Source organism: Tenrec ecaudatus, chromosome 2, assembly GCF_050624435.1.
Source record: "Tenrec ecaudatus isolate mTenEca1 chromosome 2, mTenEca1.hap1, whole genome shotgun sequence".
Classification (NCBI taxonomy): Eukaryota; Metazoa; Chordata; class Mammalia; order Afrosoricida; family Tenrecidae; genus Tenrec; species Tenrec ecaudatus.
In genome coordinates, this window is record NC_134531.1 from 67,182,220 (window position 1) to 67,206,265 (window position 24,046).

At 37.3% G+C, this 24,046-nt stretch overlaps 1 protein-coding gene across 2 annotated transcripts in view; it reads left to right on the forward strand.

The window, feature by feature from the left end:
- BDP1 (BDP1 general transcription factor IIIB subunit) overlaps window positions 1-24,046 on the forward strand; it is a 105,953-nt gene that overhangs the window by 13,752 nt on the left and 68,155 nt on the right. For both annotated transcript variants that reach the window (XM_075541151.1, XM_075541150.1), the window contains exons 3-12: window positions 177-286; window positions 1,146-1,205; window positions 2,849-2,977; window positions 3,847-3,980; window positions 5,349-5,443; window positions 8,035-8,089; window positions 10,072-10,212; window positions 17,532-17,816; window positions 19,727-19,874; window positions 23,359-23,499. In XM_075541151.1, the coding sequence (XP_075397266.1) occupies window positions 177-286; window positions 1,146-1,205; window positions 2,849-2,977; window positions 3,847-3,980; window positions 5,349-5,443; window positions 8,035-8,089; window positions 10,072-10,212; window positions 17,532-17,816; window positions 19,727-19,874; window positions 23,359-23,499 (1,298 nt within the window). The remainder of the gene's footprint in view (window positions 1-176; window positions 287-1,145; window positions 1,206-2,848; window positions 2,978-3,846; window positions 3,981-5,348; window positions 5,444-8,034; window positions 8,090-10,071; window positions 10,213-17,531; window positions 17,817-19,726; window positions 19,875-23,358; window positions 23,500-24,046) is intronic.

Below are 24,046 nucleotides of genomic sequence, written 5' to 3' on the forward strand. Positions count from 1 at the left end.
AAACAGTGCTGTAACTTCTAAGATTCAGTTCACATGATTTCCTCTAAAATGCGGTATAATTGGAGTCGGGCTACCACTAAGGCACTGCACGGAATATAACAATAGGCTGCTTTTGAACACGGCGCATTTGACATTCTGTGCTCAAAGTAATGCATCTCTGTGTTTTGTGCATGTAGAAGCAATGGAAAAATAAATATGCTGTAGCTGAAAGTGAGAGGCCACCAGATCGTTCAAAAATGACTATGAGAGACTTCATATATTATCTACCAAATAACAATCCAATGACGTAAGTAGAGTTTTTTTTAAGTTGGTATGAAGTGTGATTTAAATAACATGTTGGGAGTATTGTTTTTGTCTCCTCAAAGCATTTTGACACAATTTATAACATTTGTGTCCTTTTAAATAGAATTTATAGCAAAATTAGTTATTCTTCAAGTATCTCCGTTCTTTGTGTGATACATGATGTCCTTTAGCTCTGTGATTAAAAATACATTTTCTCTGTCATATTGACTACCAGAATATAGTAAGTTCAATTAAGCAACTGCTCCTAAGAGTGCAGTTTCTGTCTTCTATGCTGTTATTGGACCTAAAGGGGCAATGTGAGTTCCTAATTGCAATCGTAGTATTATTATCAATTCTCTTAAGAAAGCATCTTTAATCCAAGTTAGTCTGAGGAGCAGGGGGTTTATAATGAATCTAATTTGGCTCATGGTTGTGTTGTTAATGGCTTAGCAAGGGGAGGTGGGAATAATGGCATATTAATCAGGATAGGCTTTTCGCAGATTCACCAGGAAGGAATGGCCTGGAACTTTGATTTGAGTGTTTGACATTCAGGACTTTGGGACACCCCACCTAGGTTGCTTCATGCTTTGGGACTAGAAGATTCCTTTGTTGAGGTGTAGAGGGCTAGAACATTTCCTACTCAGAGTCTTAGAAATTATTTGTACTAGATGAGGAAAATTTTTGACCGAAAAATTCATCATTGGACCAGTTCATCTTTAATAGAAGTGTTAGAGCATATGAAAACCAAAAAACAAAGATAGCAGCATGGAAGTGAAGATAATTGCCTTCTTGCCTACTGATTGAATGTATAAGATACTAATTAGGAGTTTATTTAAAATTATTTTCTTATTTGTGTTTGATAGTTCTTCACTTGAGCAAGAAAAGAAAACTGAAAAAGCATCAACACCTGTTCAGACAAGAGAGTAAGCATCTCATGCTTTAAAAGAAAAAACTTTGCTATGGGTACATGAAAAGAAATACAATCACATGGTTCTTTCTGTTACAGTCAAATTTGGTAGGTGTGTAAAAACTAGACTCACTGACAAGTTAAATTTCCTGCCTGGTTTGAATCAGTATAAAAACCCCACTATATTTATGTATTACATATAATAATGCCTAGTATGTTTTAAATTAAAGCTTTTAGAATTACAAGTTTTTGCCTTTAAAAATATAATGATAATTTGTAGGTATACAAGTTAAAGGAACAAAACAATATATTGAGAAATGTCTTTTAACTTATTCTTTAACTTATTAACTAGTTCCTCTCCCTGGAGGCAACAGATGTTACACTTCATTCCAATTCTAGTCTAGTTACATCCATGCAATTATGTCAGTCTTTTTCTTTTTTTTTAAAAAAAGCCCTCCCTCCTCTTGTTTTTTATATATATCATACATACAGATACATCATATATATTGTGTCTATTTTTTTAAAGTTCCATTTTACCTTTCTCTGTCATATATTAAGTTTCCTCCAGGAAGCCCATTAGGAAATTATTGTAACCTTGTAACTCAAGGCATGGGATTGTGAAAAGTAATAGAAACATTTGAGAGTTTTCTGGTTTTCACTTCAAGGTTTTGATTCAATAGCATTGGCCAATTTGCCTAAGATCAAGTGTTTGAAAGTACAATTTAAAACTGGGTACTATTTTATAAGTTTGTATGTTATACTCATTGAGTCAATTCTGAGTATAGTTACTTGTGGGCCGTAGTAGAACCTACTGTTCAGGGTTTGTGAGGCTGCAAATCTTTACTGGAGCAGAAAGCCTTATCTCTTTCTGGGTAAGCAGCTGATGGGTTTCGACTTCTCCTTTAAGCCAACAGGGCTCCTTCTATATGTTATCTTTGCTATAATACGAAGTTGGCTTAAGGAGTCAGTATCATAGAATGGGAAGTATATGGGATTTGGAATTATTATTTGGGAACCTGTGTTTGCCTTCTGTTACATTACTTAGAGCAAAATGTCTTTATCTTCTTTATGTCTCAAATAGGAGTTCTGCTGGCATAGTGGGGCTGCTAACCATAAGGTCAGCTGTTTGAAGTCACCAGATGCTCTTTGGAAGAGATATGAGACTTTTTACTCCTGTAAAGGTTAACAGTCTCAGAATCCCACAGGGGCAGTTCTGTTTTGTCCTGTAGGGTTGCTATGAGTTTGAATCCACTCATTGGCTTGAGTTCAGTTTCTGGAAGTCTCAAATGTATGAAAATATTACCCCTAAAGGGTTGTTGTGGAGAGTAAGTACAGTGATCTGGAAAATAATGCTATAGAACAATAGGCATGTTATTGTTAATTCCATAATAACTGATGGTTTACTTTTGCTATTTGAGATGGAAAAGATGAGCATTCATTTCTCTATTTTGAAAGAGAGTTAATGCATCTTATGGACTGCTATTAGATTAAATCTGAGGAAATACTAGCCATGTGTTTGGCAACACGTGTTTTCAATTAATTATATGGAAGGTTGGAAATAGCTAGAGGGTTGAATTTGTAATATTTTGTTTTAGAAGTTCAAATTGTTTAGAAAAAATGTCTGAGGGCGATGTGTGTTAATCTTGTTCTTTTTGGTAGCCAAGAAAGTAAGAGTGCTCCTGATGCTGAAGAAAGTGATGGCTTGGAAGAGGAGACTGATGATGGACCGCTGCTGGTTCCTCGAGTGAAAGTGGCAGAAGACGGTTCTATTATTTTGGATGAAGAAAGGTAACTTAAAAAGGGGGAGGGTGGGGCTGGAAAGAGGATGGTTTCATGAAAATAAAAAGGCTTTGTTCAATGAGGTTTCTATATCTGTCATTATTACTTTGACCCTGATATTTATACTTGGATAATGGATATCGTAAGTGGAAAGATAGGCTAGCTTTGCTTAACATTTTTAGCAATTTCTATAATGCTGTGTTTTGTGTGTGAAGGCGTTAATGCAGGCTTAACCTGGCATCGTTGTTTTCCTAACTGTATTGGCAAATGAACTGAGCTGCTCAGCTAATCACATGCTGTCCTCTGCTGAGGATCACTGTCTAGGATGGACTCTTAGTCTTTAAGTTAACGTTCAACTTTGCATGTCATTAGTCCTGTATTCTGGTGTGCACTGAAACCTTATGCACATAGGATGAAAGGTTTTATGAGTTTTGCTATGGTGAGGTTTAGTTCACCTTGTTTAATTTCTAAGCTATAACATTACATCCCTCAAATTAGTTAAGCTTTGTGACATTTGGATGCATTTCCCAAGTATATATACTGTGATATCTCAGTTGACCGACGACTCCAAGCTTGGAATTTTCCACTACGTGAACAGCAAAGTTTGAAACAAAATCTTCGTGACATTGCCTGATGGTCAACCAAAAATCTTATGTAGTCTAAAGATATTTTGTATATTTTATATTCTTAGGAATAAAAAAAATAAGGTGCCATTGTAATCACTGGGGAGTTACATTTTAATGAATATTCACAGATACTTGAAATAATGTGTATTTTTGAAATGATTACCATTGTTAACTTCAAAATATAGCTATTTAAATCTTATTTATTGGGTGTTTCCTCGTTTTAATTGTGGATCTGTTGAAAATGTTTTTCAGTTTAACTGTAGAAGTGTTAAGGACAAAAGGTCCCTGTGTTGTTGAGGAAAATGACCCCATATTTGAACGTGGTTCTACAACTACATATTCCAGCTTCAGGAAAAACTATTACTCCAAACCATGGTCAAATAAAGGTAACCTGTTTTCATTTTAAATTGTGTAATTTGATTATTGCAAGTGATGTGAATTGTTAATATTTTTTTGTTTCCGAATTAAAGTCTCTTCTAGTAAGTAAATTGCAAATTAGAATGTTATTTTTTTCTTAGTAATTTTAGTCTACAAAATAGTTTAATAAATATATTAAGGCTTAAGGTAACCATTGTTTTATGTAGAGGAGGGTGGTTTACATCCTAGTACATCCAAAACATACTAGTTTACATCAGAATCTTTAAAAACAAGAAATGTACCGTATTACCATGAAGAAAACAAAACATGGGCTTGCCCAAGTTTTTTCATTCACTATATCTGCTTTCCAACTACTTATATCTGGTGAACAAAGAATGCTCTCAGTTTTCTGATGGATTGAGGGGGGAGAAAGTAGTCGAATGGTCTGATCTGAAATATTTACTTTTTCAGCAAAAAGCCTTCACTTGAAGATGATTTTTTCTTTCAAAATTTAAACTGATTTTTTTGTCACTCCTTCCCTCCCCGCTTCCTGGACATGGAATTTTGTCCCGGCTTTATTGTAGCATTTCTTCAGCAGCTAGCTTTCTAATCGTTTTGTGGGACTTTTCCTGTATGTCGTATTCTTATACAGCAAACACCGCTGTAATGACACAAAGTTTCTACTGTTCATAAGATAACAAAACCTTGTTGATAAATGTTACATTGTTTAAAATTATATGCTGTATTTTTACACATACAGAGGCCATGTAAACAATGTTCACATAATGTGTTTAGGGAAGTAATGTGTAAGGGGTTGCACAGTTTGCAGAAAGCCAAATAAATCATAAAAATGTACATTATTTGCCTAAAAGTATAGCAATACCTATTGTATGCTGTTGCCTATGTACTTTTTATTATAAAAACAGTACTGTTTGTTTTAGAAAAATTATAAACAGGACAGAAACATATCTAATGAAAAGATTGTGTACTTCTTCCTAATGCCATTTTCCTGAAGTAACGTGTGCATCTTTTTAAAATATGTTTTCTTTCACCTATCACTGAGCACAACATAGTTGATTATGTAGCACAGTGGTTTACTGGCTGTAGTTGCCAGTATTCTCTAGGGCATTTTAAACGGGATCATATAGGCAGAGTGTCTGTATTTTTTAATATTCCAACTACTTTGGTATGAGCAAATTTCTTACATGCTTTCCTTTAAAAGTTTTAAAAAATGGTTTTAGATATTTTATGATGGAAGATTTACTGGACTTTAATGCAAAAATGTTAAGTACTATTCTTTGTTTTTAATTCTGAGTAAATATGTATGAAAGATTTTTTTCCCCTCTGACATATTGTGGTTTATTTTTTCAGTCATTCTGAGACTTTTATTTTTGCAGAAACAGATATGTTCTTTTTAGCTATCAGCATGGTGGGAACTGACTTTTCTATGATTGGACAGCTTTTTCCTCACAGAGCAAGGATAGAAATTAAGGTAAAGTAACACATTTGTTGTTTGGAAAGAGATCCAGGTCCTAATGTTACTATTATTTTTCTTATCTTTGCTTCCAGTCTCTACTTTTTAACTTGTTTTTGTTATTCTTGCTCTTGGACATAGAATAGCTAAAAGGTAGCATAATTGCTGAACAGAAGATTTCAAAGGGTGGCTTGAGAAGACAAAGTATTATGAAATGTGCAAAGCCCCAGAGTTAAAAAGGCTTGGATCATTCCTAATCAAGGAAAAGGCGCTAAAGGCCAAGCAGAGTGCCGCCCCTGAGCTGGGGAAGCAGGCAGTCTTTAGCAGCAGGGTTCTGGAAAGAAGGGAGTTATGTGGATGGGGCCTCATAAACTTGATGGAAATCCTCCATGTGATCTTGACCTAAGTCGGGGTTGTGCATGCCCAGAATGCTAGACATGAGAGAAACTGCTGTATGGAGGAGAGCAAAAAGAAGCTACCACAGACACAGAATACTGGTAGGTGATAGTCTTCTAGCACAGATGAAATGAAAGATCTGCTTAACTCCCAGAACCACTAGGAAGGGAACCATTTAGAGATAAGGAATACATCCTAGAGGGCAGTCTTTTTCATCTGGGGTTCTAGTACGAATTGTAAATAACTTATAGTTAAGGATTGATGGCAATGACATAATACATGCTTGAAGAAACTTTTCAATACTTAAGAATTATTTTCCAATTCGTAATTCTTGATACCTTTTGGAATGTCTAAAGAATACCATAATCTTTTAAAGGAGCCCTGGTGGTGCTGTTAGATAAGCAAATACCAGCCGCTCTACAGGACAAAGAGGAAACCATGTGGTCTTGTAGGGATTGGCAGCTTCGATCCAGAGTCACTTGATATAGACAGAGAGTCACTATAAGTGACCGTTGACTTGAAGGTCATGGATAAAACCTTCTAAGGAGGAAAAATGTTCACCCTTGAAAACTTTTGTACTAATAAGTTTTATAAAGAATACTCTTTTTTTAAAAAAAAAAGTGGAGTTCCTATAGATAAAAGGCTGTTACAGTCACATAATTCTAAATATGGGCAAGTCTCAACTGTAGCGGGTAAGGCTACATATTGTGTATACTCGTATATAAGCCAAGTTTTTCTTTTTAAATCATTTTATTAGGGACTTATCATCATCCATCCATCCATCCATTGTGTCAAGCACATCTGTACATTTGTTTCCATCATCATTCTCAAAAAATATTTGCTTTCTACTTGAGCCCTTTTTTTTCGCCTCCCTCATTTTTCGCCTCATTTTTTCACCTTCCTCCCCGCCTCCCCTCTCTCATGAACCCTTGATAATTTATAAATTATTATTATTTTGTTATGTCTTACACTGTCCGACATCTCCCTTCATCCACTTTTCTGTTGTCTGCCCCCCACTTTCTCCTTCCCCTCCTGGTAGCACTACTCTCATTATTGGTCCTGAGGGGTTTATCTGCCCTGGATTCCCTGTGTTTACAGTTCTTATCTGTACCAGTGTGCATCCTCTGGTCTAGCCAGATTTGTAACGTAGAATTGGGATCATGATAGTGGGGGGAGGAAGCATTAAAGAACTAGAGGAAAGTTGTGAGTTTCTCATTGCTATATTGCACCCTGACTGTATGCTGAGTTTTTCAGCACATTTTTTTATGGTAAAATTTGATGCCCAGGGTTAGCTTGTACTCGAGTATATACCGTACTTGAATGGTCAAATAGTACAGAAAGGTGAAAGTTATTTCTTTTAAAGTTGGGTGAATGGGCAGTTAGTTTTGAAGAGAGCAAGAGGGCTCTGAAACAGTTCATTTCTTTGGTGGGATTTTCTCTCAGTGTACTTTTTATGCAATAAAAATTTGGTATCTTTTTAATATAAGTTTGTAGATCATTTGTTATGTAGGAGAGATAGACTGATCTCTGTCCTATGAAGTATATGACCAATTATATTATTTTCAGGCATACACTTAGGTCCTTAGACTAATTAATTTCTTAACATAGGTTAAACTCTGAACTGTAATTATCTGCATATTAATGGATTAGTCTGGAGTGGAGCTGAGGACAGGGATTTTGGGTGGCTCCACAAGTATGAAGAAATAGCCTTTCCAATATGCAGAAGGTTGCTAAGATAAACTTCACTTACTGTGTTGCTTCCTAAAGTCTCAGCTGTCAGTAAAAACACATCAGAACAATAATGAAAAATAAATTGCCAGGGGCTTAAGTGGAGAGCAAATGTTTCGAGAATGATGAGGACAAAGAATGAACAAATGTGCTTTACACAATTGATCTATGTATGGATTGGGATAAGAGTTGTATCAGCCCCTAATAAAATGATTAAAAAGAAAAAGAAATTTCACATGATATTAGTTTTTACAAAAATAACACTTATTAACTTTATTGATTCTAGATTTTCTTCTTCATGCTAGCTTGCTTTATTTTTCTTTCATCCATACTTTTTAAAGGCTTAAAGTACTTATTGTTAGACATATTGTTTAGTTGAAAATTACGTATAATTCTTAGAGATTTATTTTAATACTTGATGTCTTAAAAGTATTTTCCGTTATTGTGAGGGGGAAAAATTGCTATCGTCTTTTTTTTTTTAACAGAATAAATTTAAACGTGAAGAAAAAACAAATGGATGGAGAATAGACAAAGCATTTCGTAAGTATTAGGTTGTCTTTTACAGAGTACCATTTGGAAATCCTAAACAAGACTCATCTTTGATATTTGGCGTCAGTGTGTTTTACAGTTGTTTAGTCCCTATGCTGGCATAGGAAGACTGGAAGTTTTTCTGTTTTGCAGCAGGAGTCTGGTAGTTGCCACAGATCAAAGAGTAGTTAAAATAGCAAAAACCAGTTCAGAATTCAGAGTCTTCAGAGCCTAGAACTAAAGATACTACTTTTCCTGCCGTTCTTTTGAGGGTAGCACTTGAATTTAGATTTCAGTCAAGGAATGACATACACAATTCAGCTTCTTGCTCATGTCCTCAAAACATTAAATGTATTGTGTTTACAGTACCTAATTCCTATATTGTTTGTCTGGAAGATATTTATTTTTTTATGGACCTATAATTATCAAAAGGAGCCCTAGTGTCATGGTGGCTAAGCGCTTGCCACAGTTTGAGCCTACTAGTTTCTACACTGGAGGAAGATGGGCAGTCTGCCTCCAGCAAGATTATAGCTGTGGACAGTCAGCTTCCCTAAAGACTGAAACTATGGACTCCCGCTGGGACAGGTCTACTTTGTCTGTAGGCTCACTAGGAGTCAACATTAACTTATCAAAGTTATCAAAAAGTTCTCTATGAGCGTCCACTATACATTTGCCATAGTGTGAATCTTAGAAAACAATCCTAGTTTGTTGAGACTTCAGGTTGTGTCACATGTGCACTTATTTGTGAGTAGACATTAAAGTAAGATGAGCGGACCTTATCATACTCACTGTTTTAATAGCTTCTAGGAATAGTTCCTGGAAAAACTGCCGTATTGTTATCTCAGTCCTCTTCATTTTATTGGTTTTGAAACTTAAAAAAAAATTGTATTTACTACATAATCAGAACAAATCCATAGATCTGTAAGCATTGTTTGGGGTCTGAATAATTTTTAAAAGGAACTTTAATAAATATTTAAAACTCAATGATTTTGTTGGTTTATAATAGAGAATTAACAAAATAAACTGCACATTGCTTACATGTTGAATATTGTAGAAACTGACATGTTGAATTCTGAGATCCGTGCAGAGATTCTTTCTGGACTATTTTTAGTTTGAACTGTAATGTAGAGGGTCTGAACAGATAAGGGCTGGTCTCACATAAACAAGGCCTTAGGAACTCCAAATTTAGAGTTGGCTGTATAAAATGAACTTGTTTATGTTTTGGTATATGCCTCTTTTTTATTTTGTTGTTGAAACTGTTGTGTGACCTAACTAACCAGTTACAAGCTGATGTGTGCATAGCACAGTTTTCTACATGCACTGTGTTTTTAGATTCAGTGAGCGTTTGGCTACGGGGTTGACTCCTGTAGTGGACGCATTCCTGAGCTGTTAGTGCTTGAGTAGAGTGCTGCTGACAGGATGTAATGAGCGTGATGACCGCCATCACGATTCATTTCTTTTCCTCTGCCAGCATTTGCAATAGTGGAGTTCGGAGTAAGATGGCTGTGTTAAAGGCTTTTTGAAGACCTCTTAGACATTTATTTCCCTAATTTAAAATTTATTTTTAATAAATATGCAGTTGGATGAGTTTAACAATGAGTAAAGCCATATAACCACTACCCAAAACAAGATGTAGGGCACTTACTACACTTCAGAATGCCCTTTTTATAATATCCACAGCTGTTCTGTTCTAAAGCACCTATTATTTTATTTGAAATTCCATATGTTAATTTAGTTTGAGATTATAATTCATGGAATCAAACACTTGTACACTGTGTTTGATTTCTTTCACTCAGTGTGTTTTTAATATTCATCCACTATTGTGTGTCTCAGTCGTTACTTTTATTTCTGAGTGATGTCTGTCTGTAGCTATATTATGGTGGATGGAGTTGCTTTTATAAATTTCTTATGATAGGCACACTCATTTGCTTTTGATCCTATGATGCTTTAAAAAACCAAAACTTGAAAGTTCTTTCCCTTTTTTTCTTAAACAGAGGAAAAGCGTCCTTTTGACTTCGATTTTTTTGCTCATTTGCTTCAGAAAGTTCTTGCTGAAGAAGAGAAAAGAAAACAAAAATCAGTTAAAAATCAGAATTCAAAAGAGAAATCTTCCAAATCACGGAAAAAAGTAAAAGGTATTTATGTTACAAGAAGTTGTGCTATTTTAGTTAGTAGTAACATACTGGGGACTTCAAAAAGTTTGTGGGAAAAAATATGTTGTTTCCACAAACTTTTTGATGTTCTCTCATGTTTGTAATATCTCTTACGTCTGTAAGAGTCCACTAGAGACAATTGTTTTTACGCCAAAATCATTACCTAGTCCAAAGTAGCAGCTCCTTTAAATATTTTATAATTTACATGGCTAGGTCATTGTCATCTTTGTAGCACATGGTTGTTGATGCCTTTGAATTGGTTCTGATTCATAGCAACTCTTTGTCCAATAGCACGAAACGCTGCCCAATCTTGATCGTTCCCAGTCATTGCTGTGTTGGAGCCCTTTGTCGCAGTTGCCATGTTAATCCAGCTCATTCAGCCTTCCTCTTTTCCACTGACTGCCTGCTTTCTCAAGAATGGTGTTCTCTTCTGGGACTGGTCCTTCTTGATAACATGTCCAGAGTGCAGGAGACAGAGTCTCACCATCCTGTTGCATCAAGGAACATTCTGGCAATGCATATTCCAAAATCAGGAGCATACTTGTAGTTGCTAAAAGCATCAGAATTTTGGAGTTTAATTTTTTCATGTTTGATTATTTATATTTCTTCTGTTAAAAAATCTGGTACAAAATTCTAATGTTTGGAAAAATGGAACTGTATACTTCGGGTTGTACTAGATTATGTTGTTTGCGTTCAGGGTATTTTTGAAGGTTGCTGTATAAAATTGCTTATATCTAGCCATTTCTGTTTTTAAAGTTATATTTTCTTACCATTTGAACTCTATGAAAACAATAGTTAGTTTAAGCACATGATTTGGAACTTCAAGGAACCTTCCATGCTAGCTGGGCTCCTTTTCCAATTTTTTACTCACATAGAAACAGATCTCGAATAGAGGTCCTTAGTCACTTTTTCCTAAGGTCTCACAGTGTTAGTAGCAGCAAGATGTAAACCTAGGACTATGAGAGCTTGTGTTGGGGATGCCCAAGACCACCCAAGTTCAGTGATTCATTGGAAGAGTCCTAGGACTCAGCATAGAGTTGTATTTATGACAAAGATTTATGACAGCAGAAGGATTCCGAGCAAGTTGGATCCTATTGTATTTATCCTTCTGTGTCTGACTTATTTTATGCAACATCTGTTTTTAAAGGTCACCCATATCATAGCATGTATTCGGACCTCATTAATTCGGACCTCTTAATGGCTGATACTGAGTAATGGCCCACTGTGTGTACCACACTTATCGATCCAGTCATCCTGGGTTCTTTGTAGATGCCAGCTGTTGAGAATAATGCTGCAATGAGCAACTCTTCTTTCAGGTCTCTTAGGCATATATCTGGGTGGTTCATATTGGAGGAATTGTCCAACTATTTTTCACATTATGCATTCTTAGCAGGGCTTCAAGTTGGCCTTGTCATGGTGTACACATTGCACAGCAACAAAATCACATGTCCATGAGCTTTTGACCTGAGTCAGAAATGGGAAACAGGAAAGGCAGTTGACTGCTTTTACATATACTGGAAGCCTCGTTTCTGTCAGCCATACTGAACTGTTTCAAACTGGTCCAGAGCTTTGCTTGCCAGTAATGTGTAAGCGTTCCAGTTTCTCCACATTCTGCCAACATACTAGCTTCCATTTTTTTGCTAACAGCCAGCTCCCAACACTGCTGCCTAAGAACCCTTGCCCAGAACCAGCCCTCTTCTTCACCTGCGGCTATCCCATATGTGGTCCCATGCTACAAGAGGCTGGACTTGGGAACTTTAAAACCACTAGGGGGCAGTAATAACAAGGAGAGCAGTTTTTCCATTCAAAGTCACACCAAAACAGAAAAACCGTATGGAACCACAGACATTTATGTTGTGATGCTATGAACGTACATTTGTGTCTACATCTTGTTTGGTGGAAGAATGAGTATTTGAGTCTTCGGCCCATGTTGGGATTGGATTTTTTTTCTCTCTATTATTAGGTTATAGAAGTTCTTTATATATTCTGGATATTTTCAGATATTTGATAGTCTGATATCAATTTTATCACATTCTGTAAATTGTTTCTTCATTTTGTTGAGAAAGTACTTTGTATAAAAAGTTTCTATTTTCATGAGGTGTTGACGGGATCACATATCAGGTATCAAAAGATCCAAGGGGTGTGGGGTGGAGTAGGGACTCAAAAGCCCATCTATAGACAATTGGAAATCCCCTTTCAGAAGGCTCACAAGGAAGGGAAGAGCCAGCCAGGGTGCATTATAGCACCAAGGAAACAACGTTCCTCTAGTTCATGAATGCTTCCCTCCCCCCACTATCATGACCCAATTCTACCTTAAAAAGCTGGCTAGGCCAGAGTTTACACTTTGTTACCGCTAAGAGCTCCCGACACATGGAATCTAGGACAGATAAACTCCTAGAAAGAGTAGTGGATGTAGCGATACTGATAGCATGAAGGTAGGGGGAAGGTAGGGATGGGAAGGGGTAAAAAGGGGGAACTGATGCAAGGTTGGAAATATAACAGCCCCCCCCCCCAGGGGGATGAATAATAGAAATGTGGGTGAAGAGAGACAAAGGATGGTGTAAGATACGAAGTAACAATAATAATATATACTTGATCAAGGATTCAGGAGGGTGGGAGGATGGGAAAAACGAGGAACTGATACCAAGGGCTCAAGTGGAAAGAAAATGTTTTGGAAATGATGATGGCAATTTATGTACAAGTGTGTGTAATACAATTGAATTATGGATTGTTAGAAGATTTGTAAGAGCCCCCCAATAAAATGATTAATTAAAAAAAGCAAGCTGCCCCACCATAAACACTCAAAAAAGTTTGTTTTAATGAAGTATAGTTTATCTATTTTCTTCTTTTCCTATTTCTGCTCTTGATGTCTTATATAAAATGTCAAAATTAAAACCATAAAGGGTTTTTTAAAAATAATTTTATTGGGGACTTATACAACTCTTATCACAATCTATACATACATCTATGTGTCATGCACATTGTACATTCATTCTCCTTTCTACCCCACCCCCCCTCCACCCTCTCGGTAACACCACTCTCAGCACTGGTCCTGAAGAGATCATCTGTTCTGGTTTCCCTGTGTTTCTAGTTCCTATCTGTATCAGTGTACATGCTCTGGTCTAGCTAGATTTGTAAGGTAGAATTGGGATCATGATAGTGGGTGGGGAGGAAGCATTTAGGAACTAGAGGAAAGTTGTATGTTTCATCGTTGCTACACTGTACCCTGATTGACTGGTCTCCCCACAACCCTTCTGTAAGGGGGTGTTCTGTTACCTACAGATGGGCTTTAGGTCCCCACTCTGCACTCCCCCTCATTCACAAGTAATTGATTTTTTGTTCTAATGATGCCTGATACCTGATCCCTTCAACACCTCATGATCACAGAGGCTGGTGTGCTTCTTCCATGTGGGCTTTATTCTCAGCTAGATGGCTGCTTGTTTACCTAGAACCTTAAAGTTTTATCTCTTTTTTTGAAGGGGTAGCTTAAGATTTTAGTCCTCATATGTAGATCATTGGCCAATTTGAGTTTACTTTTGCATATGAGGTGATGTATGAGACCAATCATTCATTTATATGTGGATATCAGTAATCTCAAGCACCATTTATTGAGGTGACTTTCTGTATTGAATGATCAAATTAAATATGTCTTAGTAATCAAATTAAATAATTTTAGAGAATATGAGGGGGTACTCCCTCCTCCCCAAAACGTGAAAAAGCTTGGCGAGCATCTAGCAACTCACTCTGAGTTAGTGGACCCAGTGGTGTCAGCTAAGATGGTTCACTCTGGTCACAGTGAATTTTCAGTGAAAGCAGTTTTGCTTGAACCTTGTTTTTTGTGGTGGCTGATTTATGAGTACAGTGTATGGTTGTGAAATTTTGTTCCTGCTTGGGAAAAATGCTGCAGACACTGTTGTGCTGTTGAGCACAGCTTACAAGGCCTGCACTATGGGGAAGACTCAAGTGTATGAGTGGTTTTCTTGTTTTAGAAAAGGTGAAATGTTGATTGATGACAAACCTTGTTCTGGATGTCTGTCATCTTTTCAAATGGATAGAAATGTCTAATAGCTGAAAATGTTGACCTCATAGTACATTTGAAGTTTGTTCCACCAGGTCAGACTATTAATTCAAGCTTTCTAGTTAGAGGTTCTGAAAAGATAGTAGAGCAGTGCGTGATAAGAAAGGCCTGAGTTGTGGCAGATGGATTAGTTTTGCTGCTCCGACAATGCACCTGCTCACACTGCCATCTCAGTGTGACAGTTTTTGGTAAAAAACAGCATGCCTCTCTTATGGCACATACCTTAGTCTCCTGACCTTGCTCCATGTGATGTATTTTTTTGTTTCTGTGGATGAAGAAGGACATGAAAGGATGGCAATTTGATGACATAGAACAGGTGAAGAAAAATTTTTTAAAAATGTTTCCATGGAAGTGCAGATTTCACAAATGTATTTTGTTTTTTTCTTTTTAATCATTTTATTAGGGGCTCATGCAACTCTTATCACATTCCATAGATACATCAATTGTGTAAAGCACATTTGTACATTCATTGCCCTCATCATTCTCAAGACATTTGCTCTCCACTTAAGCCCCTGGCATAAGGTCCTCATTTTCCCCCTCCCTTCCTGCTCCCCACTCCCTTGTGAACTCTTAATAATTTATAAATTATTATTTTGTTATATCTTGCCCTGTCCGACATCTCCCTTCACCCACTGTTCTGTTTTCTGTCTCCCAGGGAGGAGGTCACATGTAAATCCTTGCAACCCACCCTTCCTATGCCCTCCCAGTATCGCCACTCACACCACTGGTCCTGAAGGGATTCCCTGTGTTTCCAGTTCCTATCTGTATCAGTATACATCCTCGGATCTAGCCAGACTTGCAAGATAGAATTGAGATCATGACAGTGGGGGGGAGGAAGCATTTGGGAACTAGAGGAAAGTTGTATTTTTCATTGTTGCTACATCACACCCTGACTGGCTCATCTCCTCCCTGAGACCCTTCTGTATGGGGATGTCCAGTGGCTGACAAATGGGCTTTGGGTCTCCACTCTGCACTCCCCACCCTCATTCACTATGGTAAGATTTTTTGTTCCGAGGATGCCTGATAACTGATCCCTTCGACACCTCGTGATCACACAGGCTGGTGTGCTTCTTCCATGTGGCCTTTGTTGCTTCTCAGCTAGATGGCCGCTTGTTTACCTGCAAGCCTTTAAGACCCCAGACACTCTATCTTTTGATAGCCAGGCACCATCAGCTTTCTTCACCACATTTGCTATGCACCCATTTGTCTGCAGCCATCTTATCACGGAGGTGAGCACATGGTGATATGATTATTTTGTTCTTTGATGCCTTATCCCTTCAACACTTTGTGATCACACAGGCTGGTGTGCTTCCATGTGGGCTTTGTTGCTTCTGAACCAGATGGCCGCTTGTTTACTTTCAAGCCTTTTAAGACCGCAGATGTTAATCTTTTGATAGCTGGGCACCATCAGCTTTCTTTACCATATTTGCTTATTCAGCCGCTTTGTCTTCAGCGATTGTGTCGGGAAGGTGAGCATCATAGAATGCCAATTTAATAGAAGAAAGTATTCTTGTATTGAGGGAGTACTTGAGTGGAGGCCCAATATCCTTCTGCTACCTTAATACTAAACTTACAAATATATGCACATAGATCTATTTCCCCATCTTCATATGTAAACATATTTGAATATGTACATGTCAGCTCTTTCCTCTATTTGCTTTGACTGTTCTTCTGTCCCACCATCATGCTCAGTCCCCATCAGGGTTTCAGCAATTCCTCTTGGTTACATTACCCTTGATCATGCCCTACCAGGCCTCCCACACCCTCCTCACCACCGATTTGGATCACTTGTTCCCTTGTCCCTGGGTTTGTTACTTTTTCCCCCACCTCCCCCTCTCCCATGTTCCCCTTGAACTGTTGGTCCCGTTGTTTTCTCCTCCAGATTGTTCATCCAGCCTATCTTATTTAGACAGACCTGCGGAGATCATAACATGCACAAAAACAAGACAGGCCAAAACCATGCAACAATATACAAAACAACAACAACAAACCAATGACAAAAAAACAAAACAAAATATAACAAGAAAGAAAAGCTTGTAGTTAGTTCAAGGATTGCCTGTTAGCCTTTAGGAGTGTTTTTCAGTCCGTCTGTTGGGGCACCATGCCCTGGCCCCAAAGTCCACCTTCAGAATTTCCTGGGGACCTCGCTGCTCCATTCCTTGTTGTTCTGTTGCACCCCTTTAGTTTTTTGCCTCAGTGTGGGTGTGGCGGGATCAGATCAGATGCAATTCCCTCACTGTGTCTCTGTTGTTGTTCCCTGTAAGACTATGGGTCAGTGAGAGTTTCATGTCTCATAGTGGGGCCAGCCATGATGTCCTCCCTGTGGACTGCCTTCTCTAATTGGGAACATCCTCCTCAAGGCCTGGTGACAAATGTATTTTGTAAAAAAAATTAAATACATAGCTTTTGGGGGAATAATTCCATTTTTGTTTTGGGTACCCCCCTCATTGTCACATTAACCATGATTATGAAGTTAAGCTTGATTTTGCTAGGGAAAGTGTTTCCATGGTGTTCTGTATTATTTGCTTTTTTTAACACAATTTTTTTATTTCATCTTTTGGTACGGCTGACTATTACCTTAATAGAAGGCCCTAAACATTGTCAAAATGATTGTTCATTGGAAAACAAATGATACAAAAGTTTTCTATCTTTTATTGTACTGTCAAATTATTCTGAATTCTTAGTCATTGGTTTTATACCCTTTTCTATTCATATTGGTGTATGTGTGTGTTACAGAGTACTCATAATTGTTCTTGTGAAGTACACATAATTATTTTCTTGTAATTAAAATGAAATTGCATAGTCCTACAAGTTGATTATTTTATGTAGTAATATGTTTTGAGAATCCTTTACATGACTTCATACAAACCTATCTCCTTGTCAGTGACTGCTTGGATTTTTATGGCATAGCTTTATTATAACTGAAGCAGGCATTTCCTGTGGGGCGTTTAGAGTATCTTCATTTTTTATTGAAAATTAGGTAGATCAGATCATCAACTTTGTATTCATCAGTTTAAACTGCTAATCCTCCCTCTCCCCACTAGTTTACCCTTCTCTATCTCCTTCATTTCTCTTCCTCTTCTTTCTCGTGCATTACTGTTTTCGACTTCAGTTTTTATTCAAATACAATACTTCAGAAGACAGTCTGGTACATTTTATTCTCTGACTTTAAGAATGTTTCTGTAGGTGATTTATTCATTCATATAATTTCTCCCATTTTCAGTGAAAAAGGGTGTCAGTCAAGGAATGAATGAGAGCTCAGATGAATCGCTGAGTACTAAAATTGCAGACACTGAAGGACATGAAGAAGATGTTCAGACCATTGAAGAACAAGAACCACCTCTGACTTCATCGGAGCAGGATTCAGGACAGTCTCTGTTAGAGTCAAACCTAAACCAAAAGCACAAGAAGAGGAGGGGTCAAGATAAAGCTGATGAACAACAAGCAAAAAGTCTTTTGGGAAATGCTACTGTCCAGTCAGGCCCTTCTACAGGAGAAAAATGCAAAAGTAAGTTTCTTTTACATTTAAATTGTTGGTTCTTGATACTGGGTTAGACCTTGTTATTTATTATTACTTTTAAACTTTGCTATTTTTGACTATAAGAAAAATGATACATTTATGTCAAGTAGGGAGATTTTTCTGTAAGCTTATTTCTAAGATTGTTACCTTCTGTTAGCAATGGTCAAAAGTCACCTATGATGGGCAATGGGGAGGCGAGTGAGGGGAGACGCCGGGGAGTTTGGGATAAGATATAATAATTATTTATAAACTATCAAGGGACCAGGGGTGGGATCGGGGAGGGAGGGGGATAGGGGAAAAAAAGGGAAACCGAGCTGATTCCAGGAACCCAAGTGGAGGGTGAATTATGAGAATGACGAGTGCAACGAATGTCTAAGGGTGCTTTGCTCAATTGATGTATGTACAGACTGTGATAAGAGCTGTATGAGCCCCAATAAAAAGATTTAAAAAATAAAAGTCACCTATATGCTGTTTATGTTTGTTAATAGAGCCGGCAGGTTTTGCTTGTACAAAGCACCTCCGTGAGCTTACAATGAAGTATTTTAATTTCAATAAAAACCCATTAGAATAAGTATTCCTTTCATATTTTTTGCGTTATCCTTCCTTAGAATACGGGCATGTTGACATTTGTGAATTGTGAGAGATTTAGGACTAAGAATTAAGGGCACGTTTGATTTATTTTTTTCCTGAAGAGTTTATAGATTACTTAAAAGCAGGTAGTCCTTTGAAGGCAGACAGATGTTAGAATACCGTAGCATATTAGAAGGAGGAAAGATAGTAGTCTTTGATAGGAGAGAAAGATAATTAGCTGACGAGAACAACCTTGTGGAGTTCACATTTTCCGTAGTTCATCTTCACCAGGATGCGTTATATTAGTGAAGTCAGCCAGGCAGCATTGTATGATAAAATGTAAAAAAAGAAAAGAAAATGATTAGGGCAAAGAATGTACAGATGTGCTTTATACAATTGATGTATGTATATGTGTGGATTGTGATAAGAGTTGTATGAGCCCCTAATAAAATGTAAAAAAAAAAAAAAAAGAAAGTAGAACTTTAATTTAATCTTGATTTAAATGTAGTTGTAATACTTGCTAAATGAATAGCAAGTTACTTAAGATCTCTATGATGGGAATAATATGAATACCTTTTATGAGATGATGCATCAGAACGACTTAGCAGAGTTTCCTATCACAAGGTAAATATTCAGCAAATATGATATTAACGATGACATCTGAAGGAACAGAATAACAACGAAGTCTACTTTTTATTTATTGATTAGATAAATAAATAAGTCATTTTATAACCACTTAGCACTTAAGCAAGATTGAAGGAAGATGCTACAAGATGCCCAGGGAATTTTAGTCTGCGTCTTAAAACAGAAAAGAGATACAAGTTTTTATTATGCTCTAAAAATAAGATATATGCCTTATAAAAAAGACCTTGAATATTGAATGTAGTAATATTTTTAATTTTTAAAATCATTTTATTGGGGGCTCACACAACTCTTACCATAATCTATACATACATCAATTGTGTGAAGCACATTTGTACATTCGTTGCCCTCATCATTCTCTAAACACTTGCTTTCCACTTGGGCTCTTAGAATCAGCTCCTCATTTTTCATTTTTTTCTTCCCTCCTTGCTCCCCCCTCCTTAATGAGCCCTTGATAATTTATAAATGATTATTATTTTATCATATCTTACACTGCCCGATGTCTCCCTTCACCCACTTTACTGTTGTCCATCTCTCAGGGAGGAGATTATATGTAGATCCTTCTATGAATTAATGTTTTTTAGCAAAAGAAAATACTATATGTAAATTTCCTCCTGCTTTAAAAAAGAATTGAAGAGATGTCTTTGCTGTCATTTCTAAGAATAACCTGCATTTTGTATTCATAGATGAATGTGAATCTTTAATGCCAGAGGTAAATGAAGGTGAATGCAATAGGGAGCAGACACTGGCCTGCTCACAGAACACAGATGATGTTGTGGATTTGCCCTCCAGTGAAAAAGATGAGAAAAGACCTGGCCCCATCCTTTCATCAAGGTATTTTCTCTCCGTGCTGACTTTACCGGGAGGTGGTGTTGAGTCACCTAGCTGCGTCTGTTTATTTTTCTGTATAGTTTCCTTTTGCTTCATGTCTTTGGAAGCTCTGTTGTTTGGGACTTACATATGTACGATTGTCTTGTCTTTTGAGGAAATGACCCTTTTATCATTATGTAATATTCGTTATCTCTGTCATTACATTGTCCTGCACCCATCCCAATGCTTTTGACATTTGCAGTTCAGTGACATTAATTAAGTCCACCTCATCATGTTGTGGGGCTATCGCCCCTATCCACTTCCAAGCTTTCTCATCACCCTTACCAGGAACTCCTTGTCTCTAGGCATTGGCCCCTATTTATCCCTTTTATCTACTCCTGGTAGCCACAGAAACGTTGTTTCTCTATATTTGCCTAGTCTCGATGGTTCTATAAGTTGGGTTATGCAATATTTGACTTTTTTGTGACTGCCCTATTTTACTCAGCCTAGTATAGTTAAGGTTCATCCATGCTGTAGCATGTATCAGGACTTAATTTTCCTTTCTGGCTGAGTAGTATTCGGTTGTATGTATGCATCACCTTTTGTTTATCCATTCTCCTGTTGACGAAAAGTTTCCTACCATGTTGAAATTGAGCAGTGCCACAGTGAGCATTGTTGTTCAGGTGTGTATTTGTGTTTCTGCGTTCAATTGTTTTGAGTAGATGTGTTAGGCTGGGTTGACTAGAGAAACAATCCAGTGACACTCATAAATGTGTAGGAAAGAGCTTTATATCAAGAAGTAATACTATATCAAGAAAATGATGCCCAATCCAGGATGATCACAGGCTGGTGGATCCAGTGGCGGTGGATGCATCACAGATCTCTGACAGTTCCCCAGTGGCCTGCCAGCAGGAAGGCAAAGGCAGCGAGGGGAGTTTCTGCGGGAGGGGAGTTTCTGGGCCTTTCTTATGAGAGGCCATGCCCTTAAGTAGATACATCAAACTGTGATCTGATTGACAGTTTGAATACCACCCCTGTACTTTTAAATAATTTTAAGTTGACATGAAATTATGTAACTAACAACCAAGGAATGGAATCACTGGATCATATGAAAAGCTATGTTATTGCTTTTTTAGTAACTACCAAAGTTTTCCACAGGGCTATGCAATTTTACAGCCTCATTGACAATGGGTGGATGCTTCCAATTTCCCCACAACCTTACTCTTACCTGTTTTTTTTCTATGTTTTGGTCATAGCTACCTTAGTGGGAATAGAGTGATATTGCATTGTAGTTTTGGTCTGCATCTATGTAATGAGTAATGATACTGAGAATCTTTTCATGTGCTTGTTGGATAGTTGACTTCTTCTTTAAATAAATGGCTATTTAGGACCTTTGGCCAGTTTTTGATTAAAAAGTAAATAACAGGAGTTTTTAGATGAGAATTGTTGGTGGCAGAGTTGTTATGCTCTGGATTGCTTGCTAACTGCAAGGTCAGCATTTCAAAACCACAGCCGCTCTGCAGGAGGACAAAGCTCTCTACCCCCGTGAGGAGTTGTTGATAGGTGCCACTGAGTTCGCTCTGAACCATAGTGACCTTCCGCAGGCTATTATGAAACCGCACGGTCCTGCACCACCCTCCCCATCGCTACTGTGCTTGAGCCCATTGCTGACCGCCATCATGTCAGTCATCTCCCTGAGGCCCTCCCCTCCTTGGCTGCCTCTCTAGTTCACCAAGTATGATGCCCTCCAGGGGCAAGTCTCTCCTGGTAATATATCCAAAGTATGTGAGATGAAGTCTCGCCGTCCTCATCTCTAAAGATCACTCTGGCCATACTTCTTCCAAGACAGATTGGTTTGTCCTTAGCAGCCCGTAGGATTTTCAGTATTCTTCCCCAGCACCGCAATTGGAATGCATTGTGTCTTCTTCCATCTTCTTTATTTAGTGTTCAACTTTCACTGGCAATGGAAAATACCATGGCTGAGTCAGGCACACCTTATTCTTCAAAGTAATATCTTTGCTTTTCAATACTCTAAAGAGTTCTTGTGTGCAGAATTACCTAATGAAATTTGTCTATTGATCTCTTGACTGCTGCTTCTATGAGCATTGGTTGTGGGTGAGTCTAAGCAAGACAAAATCCATGACCACTTCAGCCTTTTCTCCATTTATCATGATATTACTTGTTGGTCCAGTTGTGAGGATTTGGGTCTTCTTTACACTGAGTTGTAATCCATACTGAAGGCTGCCATCCTTGCTCTTCATCAGTAAGTGTTTGAACTTTACCTGACTTTGAGCAAGCAAGGTTGTGTCACCATCGGCATATCTCAGCTTGTTAGAAAGCCTTCCCCCAGTCTTGATGCCACATTCGTCTCCAGAGTCCAGCTTCTCTCTAAATCCATTTGTAGACATCCTTTATGTACTTAGGAGCACAATCCATTCTCTTTCCCACACTTGCTCATCTATCTTGTAGATGATTAAAACTGTTATTGCAGGATTGTGTACATAATAGTATTTACCTTTGTTGTGTGATATGCATCTTATAATTTTTGTCCAATGCCAGATAAAATTATATTTGACAGTGGAAAATTTGTTCTTTTGGCAGTCCGTGGTATTTTCAGTATTCTTCGCCAGCACCATAACTCATATATATTGATTATTCTTCAATCTACCTTATTCAATATCCAGTTTTCATTTGAGAAGTGAAAATGTTGCCTCTTTAGAAATATGTAGACATAATGAAGGATATGTTAAGAAACAGTAGCTTCAATTATTTTATATTTACTAACAATTCATATTATTTTACACTATTGTTTTTTACTACCCTCATATAAAGAACTCCTACTGATAATTAGGAAAAGACAACCCATTTAAAAGAATGGGCAAAGAAAAAATGTGCTAACACTAGTTGCTAATGAGTAGATGCTCTCAATTAAGCTGTTGTTAGATGGAATATTTTACAATATGAATGGTATGCAAAAAGTCCATAGAAAACTGGAATTAAATGGGAATTTCCCACAACTTTTTGAAGTCCCCTTATACAGTAGTAGCCTTTGCTTTATATAGTATGGTATAAACTACAACTCAGATATAGAGCACCGCTCTGTACAGCTTCTATACAGCTCTTGGCTGTCGGTGCCATGCAGAGCGAGGACTCCTGTGTACGAGTTTCATCAAAGCTCGTCCTAACTTACTGTGATTTTACATGCACAGTACAGTTTCACCTTCCATGTAAGTAACACCTCATCATTTTGCAAATCTGTGGACACATTTCTAAGTATTTTCTCTGCTCATTTATGACTGCTGTTGATTCTGAAGATATAGTTCTTTATAATACAATGCAAAAAAATAGGAACTCAGATAAAAGTATTTTTTAGTTTTCCGTAGTATGAGAGATCACCTTCCCTCATATTACGTTATGTTTTGTATTTTAAGAAATCTTTAAAATAATTAGCATAAAATATATTGTTACTAAGGATTCTTTTCCTTTCGGTGTGTTTTCATTTCTTTAGTTCTCAACAAGATGGCGTTCCAGAACCGAGCCCTTCAGATTCATCTCCTTCCCAGGTCGCAGCTGCAGCATTGTCCGAGGTGAACAGCGCTGAGAGTAGTTGCACAGAGGAAAGAAATGTTGATGGACAAGATAAGTCACTGTAAGTGTTCTCCATGGTAGGGTTTATTTTGATATTTTTGCTGCTTCTGGATTTCTAAACAGTTTTGTAAGATTTTAAATTATAATAATATTGCTTCCTCTAATTGTCCCATTGGAATGGGACTATGTTTGTTGAGTCTGCTCCAACTCATAGCGACCCTGCAGGAATGTATTTGTCTCCCATTAGCCTCCCAGTAAACTTTGCTATTAAATTTTTTGCATAGCACAGTATTAACGGCGACTTACATAATGCAGTGCTATAAAAACTATAGCCTTTTACAAAGTACAGTTTAACTGTAACTTTTTACATGGTACAGTATTAACTGCAGTGTTTAATCTCTTTCTAGTTTTATTTATTGTGGTGCATCTATAGGTTACAAAAGATTTACCACTTTATAATCTTCACATAAAAAGTTCAGTGACATTATATTTCACATTTATAACAATTTGCACTTTATTTTGTGAGAATTACTCATATCCTTTGCAGTATATTTTTAAAATCATTTTATTGGGGCTCATACAACTCTTATGACAATCCACACATACAT